The sequence below is a fragment of the Charadrius vociferus genome, unplaced genomic scaffold (assembly GCF_000708025.1).
Source record: "Charadrius vociferus isolate BGI_N301 unplaced genomic scaffold, ASM70802v2 scaffold1020, whole genome shotgun sequence".
In the NCBI taxonomy this organism is placed as follows: Eukaryota; Metazoa; Chordata; class Aves; order Charadriiformes; family Charadriidae; genus Charadrius; species Charadrius vociferus.
Genome location: NW_009646502.1, coordinates 177627 through 184777, shown reverse-complemented (window position 1 = coordinate 184777; position 7151 = coordinate 177627). Strand labels below are relative to the sequence as shown.

The following is a 7151-nucleotide window of genomic DNA, read 5'->3' as shown; positions in this document are numbered from 1 at the left end:
GGTGTGGGGTGAGTGTGCCCCGCGTGGAGAAGTGTGTGCGGTGGGGGTGCACAGCGTGGAGGAGCGTGCACGGGGGTGTAGGGTGAGTGTGCGCGGCGTGGGGGAGCGTGCATGGTGTGGGGTGAGTGTGTGCGGCACGGGGATTGAGTGCGGTGAGGGTTGAGGGTACCGGACACGGGGGAAGGTGTGCACGGTGTGGGGAACGGTGCGTGGGGTGCGAGGTGGGAGTGCATAGAGTGGGGGAATAGTCGTGGGGACTTGGAGGAGTGTGCAGTGCGGGTGAGTGCGCACAGGGTGTGGGAGTGTGCATAGAGTATGGGGTGAGCGTGCACAAGGTGGAATGTGCAGAGTATGGGGTGAGTGTGCACAGAGTGAGTGTGCACAGGGTGTGGGAGTGTGCATAGAGTATGGGGTGAGCGTGCACAAGGTGGAGTGTACAGAGTATGGGGTGAGTGTGCACAGAGTGAGTGTGCACAGGGTGTGAGAGTGTGCACAGAGTATAGAGTGAGTGTGGGTGGCATGGGATAGGTATACAGAAGGTGCAGGTGAAAGTGCACATTGGGAGTGTGCTCAAAGTGTGGGTGACTGCAGAAGGTGTGGGGCGGTTGTGCATGGCGTGGGTGAGTGTGCACAGCATGCACGAGTGTGGGGGAGTGTGTGCAATGCATGGTGAGTATACACTGCACGGGTGAGCGTGCATGGCAGGGGTAAGTGCGTGAGGTGAGTGTGTATGGTGTGGGGGTTAGCGTGCATAGGGCATGGGTGAGTGTGCATGGCGTGGTTGAGTGTCCACAAGGTACAGAGTGAGGGTGCATGACATGGGGTGAGCGTGCATGGTGCATGGATGCACATCGTGAGGGTGAGTGTGCATAGTAGAGTGAGTGTGTGTGGAGCGTGGAGGAAGTGTGAGTGGTGAGGGTGTGCATGCCTGGAGTGTGGGGTGACCGGGCACAGCCTGGTGCGAGTGTGCATGGGGTGTGAGGTGAGTGTGCGTGGGCTGTGGGGTGAGTGTCTGCGAGGTGGGTGAGCATGGACAGTGTGGATTGAGTGTGCTTGGGGCATAGGGTGAACATGCAGGGTGTAGGATGAGTACGCATAGCATGGGTAAGCATACATGGGGTATGGAGAGAGTGTGCACGGTGTGGGGCGTGTGGGGAGTGAGCGTGCATGCAGAGGGTAGACACATGGGACTTGGAGTGAGTGTGCATAGCGTGGGGTATGTCAGGGGTATGAGGAGTGGGGATGAGTGTCAGGGTATGTGCGTGAGGGTGGGGGGTGCCTGGCACAAGCTGGGGGTTTGCAGAAAAGTGTCCCTGCGTTGTGAGGCACGTGAGCGCCTGTCTGTGTGCACAGGGGTGTGAGCATGAGTGCCACGTGCTGGGGGTGTGACTCTGTGTGCGTGGGCACAGACCGTGGCCATGTACAGCTCATGGAGGCACTGGGCCTGTTTTGGGCTCCCCCAGCCCGGTGCCGGGGCCGGGAAAGCAGCGCCATATGAGGCAGATGTCTTTGGAGGAGCTGTTGCTGTGGCTCTCACTTCCCCCGATGGGGCCACTGGGCACTGCCTGCCTCAGTTTCCCCGTAAGCGCTCCTGGGCTGGACACCCAGGGTGTGCCCGTCTCCTTGGCACCATCACCCCAACACTGAGGTACCCTTTTCCCTCGTAGGGTCCTGCTGGGCAGGGGTCTCCTATCTGGGAGCTGTATGGTGCCCTTGCAGGGTGCCCTTGCAGGCTGTCCCTGTGTCATGCTGCTTCTCCCTTAGGGACAGGAGGGTGGCTCTGGGAAAGTCCAGGGTAACTCAGCAAACATCATCTGCCCCAACACAGCCCCTTCCTGGCCATGAGGACGCTTGGTGTCCCCTGGTGCTAGGGGGGCTCCTCTTGGGCTGTAGTAGCTGGGTGGTAGAAGACAGTGCCCCCGCAGCTCCCCGGTGTCCCCAGCCGCCACAGCCCACGCCACGCTGGTGTTCCCGCCGTAAACAGCCGGGCGCCGGCAACTGGCAAAGCGCTCTACCCCCGGGCGAGCACCGCGCGTCTCCACGCCGGCACAGCAGCGCTGGCGGGGGCTGCCAGCACTGCTTGCGTGTCGGTTCCTGTTTGCACCAGGGAGGAAAATGCGTTTCCTTTGGGAAATGAGTTGCAATCTGGGCTTTGGCCCGAAGGCTGTGCTGTGCCCCCCCCACCCCCCCGGGGACTCTGGGTGCAGGGGGGGTGGCATCCCCACTCAGGTCCCTTTTGCATTCCTAGGGGTGCTGGCTGTTCTTTTGCCCCCAGCTCCGCTCCTGAGCTGTGGGCAGGTGGGAGAACTGGAATGGAGCTGGCATCTACCCTCCGACTTCCCGGACCACGCAGCACGGCAGGAGGGGGGGTTGCAGACCTTTCTGTCCCTGAGTGCACAGAGACATCCCTTGCACAGCATCCCCTCAGCATCACTGCTCCCATAGCTGCCGCCCTCCTGAATCCCCCCCAGCACCCAGCGGGCAATGTGGGGTGTCCCACAGGAGTTTGGTAGTGATGTCATGACCCACCCCAGCTGCCCTGCCACCAGAGGATGCTTGTCCCCTTGCTGCAGACTTTGGCTGATGGGAGGTGCAGTGTCAGTGCTGGGCAGAGCACACCAGGGGACTTGGAGGGGTGACACTGGACCCTGATGTAGAGACCACTGCTCCTCCCTCCCCACATCCTGTCACCCAAGACTCAGCTCCCATGTTCCGTTTCCCCTCTCTACCTTGGTATGGGCTGGCTGGACCCCCCCCCCTGCAGGTAGGAGGGGAGTGGGGGGAGCAGTCCCCTCTGACAGGCAGCTCCCTGGCTGGGGTGTCCCCAGCAGGTCATCACCACCCCCTGCTTTCCCAGGCCACTCCAGGGATTATACTCAGGCATGTGCTGCCCTTCACCTAGATACATTGGAGGGTGTCCTGGGGGCTCCTTTTTGGGGTCCCCCAGTGAGAGAGGGGGTCCTTCCCAATGGAAGGCAACTCCTTTGGCTCTGGGGACCCAGATGCCTGAGCTCCAGGAGCGCAGATGTTTGTGTATTCGTTAGGATCTTGCGCACAAGTAAATGCCAAGGCAAATCAGAGGGGAAACGCTTTCATCCTCCTCCAGCCCTTAATGACATAATCGCTTCCAAGAGCGGGTGTCTCACTCGCACGCTCCTGCTGACTTGGGGAGGAGGCCGGCCGCTGCATCCCACCGTCTCAGCACTAACAGCGGGGGCAGGCGGGGGAGGACCTGTTTCCTCATGTCCCAGCAACATCCCGGGGCTGAAGAAGAGCCAGGTGAGCCCTTTGCTCCAGCCTTTCTTCTGCGTCACACTGACAAAGCCCTTAAGCACAAGATTAAGCATCTGTTGTGGCCTGGGGAACGGGGGGCTTACGGGACAGGATCGGGCCCCTCCAAGCAGGGATGGGTGCGGGCAGGCATGCGAGGCTGGTGGAGGATGCTCTGGTCCTCATGGGAGCATCAAGGCTCAGGGCAAAAGCTGAGCTTTCTGTGAGCACCGCATCTGTCCTTGTCACTGCTGCAGTCCCCCCAGTTGGGGACACAGGGCCACGTGGCCATGGGACCTGCCACCTCCCAGCTTCTCTGCCACCTCCAGCACCCCTCAGCAGCCCCATGCTCTGCAGAGGTCAGCCGTGGATGTGGGAAGCACTCAGAGCTGGCATGAAGGGTGTTGTTCCCCAAAGCCAGGGCAGGAAAGGTGATGAGGGGTCCCTGGCACGGGGTGCAGTGGGGACACTGCACTTGGAGCTCCCCTGCCCAGGTTAAAGCACCCAGGCAATTCCCATCCTTCAGCAGCTTGTGAATTTTTCACAAGCCTCCTGTCCTCCCTCCACACCTCCGCCCCCTCCCAGCATGTGCTTTGTGCAGGGGACTGGGGAAGCGTCCATTCCTCTTCCTCTCCATCCTCACTTCCCTCCATCATCCTATCCCTCTGTCCCTCCATCCCTCTTGGCCGTGCCTCCATCTCTACACCCTACATCCTCCTGCCCAGCCCCCGGGCTACCTGCACTTTCCCTGCTCCTTTCCCCTTCCCTCTTGCAGGAGCAGGTCCTGCCGGCACCCCAAGCCACAGGCTCCACACCTCCAGGAGAATGCGGATGGCTCTTCTTTTGTTACCTCCATCAGGACCCTTTTCCAGCACCTTTCCATGCAGCCCATGGCTCGTTGGCTCTGTTCCCCCCTTCCTTCCCAGCAGGTGTCTTCCTTTAGTCCCTTCTGCCTTGGGATAAGCAACCTCCAAGCCCTGTGCCTTGGGCAATCGAGGAGTGGTTTTCATAGGCGCTGGATGGAGGGTCTGTGGCATCTCCTTGGAGCAGTGGGTCATCTCTCTGGGGCTTTGGCTTGTCCAGGGATGTCCCCCTAGAGCCCAACAGCAGGGAGGGGCCAGGGTCAAGGTCTCTGTGTTCTATCATGCTGCTCCTGCCTGATACCACAGACTGGCTGCAGGCCCATGGATGTGACCAGGGGACAACACAGGGAGAGACCAGCCTGCTACGGCCAAGCACAGTCTCTGCCATGCCATAACTTTGGAGGGTCTGATGGCCCCCGGGACTATCCCAGTCTGTGCAGGATGGGGCAGCTCTGCTAACACATAGCAGGGGTGCAGGGGGGAAGCACTGGGGAACCCCAAAGCATGGTGGAACAGGAGGATGGGCAGAGATGGAGAAGCACCAGGACGGGCACCCAGTCTGATGCCACCAGGACCCGGAGGCCAGAAGGGATGGGTGCTGGGAGCTGAGTGGCTTTCAGTCTGCAGCCAGGCATGCAAGCTGGTGAGGAAGAGGAGGAGGAGGAAGGAGAGGTTCGCTGGGAGCCCATGCAGCCAGCCACGCACCTTCTCCATCCTGCAGCACGGCTCTCCTTGCTCCCCTGCCCGGCAGCACCCACAGGACCGGAGCGACGGCTGTGTGAGTCAGGGCTGGGCGTGGGGTCGGGGCGACCCTGCCTTTTGCGGCAGCGTTAGTCACCGTGCCAAGCTGCCCCAGCCCGGCGGCAGCACCGGAGCCCCCAGCATCGCTGCCCTCCCTCTGGCTCACACCCCACGACCTGCCCGAGTCTGCTCGCTGTGACTCAGGAGCCGACCGCACGGCCACCTGGCTGGCCCGGCCAGTCCTCCTGCCTGCCCAGGGCTCGGGCGCTGGTGGGGCGACGCGTGGGGGGGGAGGGGCAGGCCCCGCCTGCCTCTAGCCATTGCTGGGAGCATCCTTGCCATGAGGCACAGCTCCCCTCCTCATCCTCCTCCCAGCACTCGGCAGTGAGTGCCACAGTGGCAGAAGGATGCAGGGAAAGGGTTGAAGCCCTGCTGTGGGTACCATCCTGTGGGAGCCTCAAATGCCGAGACTGGGGCAAGCCACCACCCACACTGCCTCCCCCACACCACAGGGACTGGCCATGAAGGGGGGACACGCCGTGGCAGAGCAGCCTCTGAGGTGCTGGTATGACCAGGACAGGGGGGAGGATCCCACTCCTTGTACTGCCTCGGGCAAGGAGAGAGCGTCCCCCAAGGGCCAACCTGCTGGCTGGGATGGTGGGGAGGTGGCTGGATCAGGACTGGCCAAGCACGTCTGTGCGGCACTGCCCCGGGCGTCTCTCCCCCTCAGGGATGGGTGTACGGCCCCAGGGATGGGTGGAGGGTGCTGGTCCCCATGCGGGGTGAGCAGGGGATGCAGGCACCTCAGCAGCCCCTTCTGCTGCAGGTCCCCTCTCCGGGAATAGGCATAGTCAGAGCCCCCTCCCCGGAGATGGAGGAAGGCTGCTGCCTTCATTACAGGGTGAGTAACGAGGCGGTGGGAGTGGAGGGGATTTGGATAAGGTGAGAAGTTGATAGTTAAAAACAGGGCCTGGGAGTGGGGGGATCTCTGCAATGCCCCTCTTCCGGGGGGGGTGGGTTGGGGTGGTGGATGAGGGGTGCCCTGGGGTTACCCCAGCTCTCTACCGGCCTCCAGAGCCCACCACCAGTGCAGATGCTGCTCAGTGTGCACCATGCCGGTGTGGCCAGCCCTGGCGTGTGGACAGAGCAGGGGCCAGACGCCAGAGGGAGCCAAGGAAGGCTGGGGGACACAAAGCCCTCTCATTCACAGGCAGCATCTCCAAACAGCATGCCTGGGAGTCCTTGCGCACCCCATCTCCTGCCTTTTGAGGGTTCATGCCCACTGTCTGCACCTTGTTTTGGGTGCCCCAGGTCCCAGCGCATCCCCGTGTCTGGGTGCTTGGAGATGCTGCAGCAGGGCTGGCCTGGACACCCCTCACCCCAGCACCCATCTTCCCCTTGCCAAAGACAGCCACCCCACACATCAGGGTCCCAGGAACAGGGACCAGGGGGCTGGGGTGGGACAGCAGAACCCCAATAGTGGGAAGGGATGAGCCAGACCCTCCTAGGCAGGTCAGGGTGGATGTGACCCTGTGGCTGCATGGGTGACATCTGTCACTGGGAGCTGGAGTGGGGACAGAGGAGGACAGTTGCAGGCAGCTCCCTGGAGGGAGCAGCAGAGCCTGGAGAAGGAGAGTCAGAGGCCTCTGCAGAGAGCAGGGCTGGGCAGGCGGGAGCCCTGGCCGGGACCCAGCTCGGCTGGCCGGGCAGCCCCCTGCTCAGCATCCGTCAAGGAGGAGGGACCACAACCACGAGAAAGGGGTTTGTCAGAGGGTTCGGGTGCTGTTGTCTGAGCCTTCCCCCGGCTGAGCTGGTACCCAGGTTTCTCAGCCTCCCCCTCGTAGCCCTATCTGCGTTACTCCACACTTTCCTAAAAAGCTTCTGGTTTTTTGGCAAAAACGTTCTATTTTTGGTCTCAGTCCAGAGGGATTTTCTGGTGGGTTTTTTTCAAGTTTGATTGAGTTAATCTGTCCGGCTGTTTTCAACTTGGGCAGTTGAAGGGAAAATTGTGCTCTTCCCATTTGAAAAAAAAAAAACAAAACCCAACAAAATGAAGCCATTAATGTTACAGAGGTTTTGGATTCTTTTTTTTTTTTAAACCCAAATATTATAAACTTCCTTTTTTTCCCCTGGGAAGATCTTGCGAGTTTTGCAATGTAAACTGCCCAGCACCAGGGATGTGGACTACACACGCACACATACAGCTACATCCCCGGACTCCGCAGCTACACGTGGCACCCCCACAGCCACCCTTGTGCACCCCTGGCTCACACCAGC

General features: G+C 61.1%; 1 protein-coding gene across 1 annotated transcript in view; it reads right to left on the bottom strand.

The window, feature by feature from the left end:
* The window catches only part of WNT10A (wingless-type MMTV integration site family, member 10A), a 32428-nt gene extending 29184 nt beyond the window's left edge, over positions 1-3244 (bottom strand). The window contains exon 1 of the mRNA XM_009883999.1: positions 3195-3244. Coding sequence (XP_009882301.1) covers positions 3195-3244 — 50 coding nt within the window. The remainder of the gene's footprint in view (positions 1-3194) is intronic.
* Positions 3245-7151: the final 3907 nt, after the last annotated feature.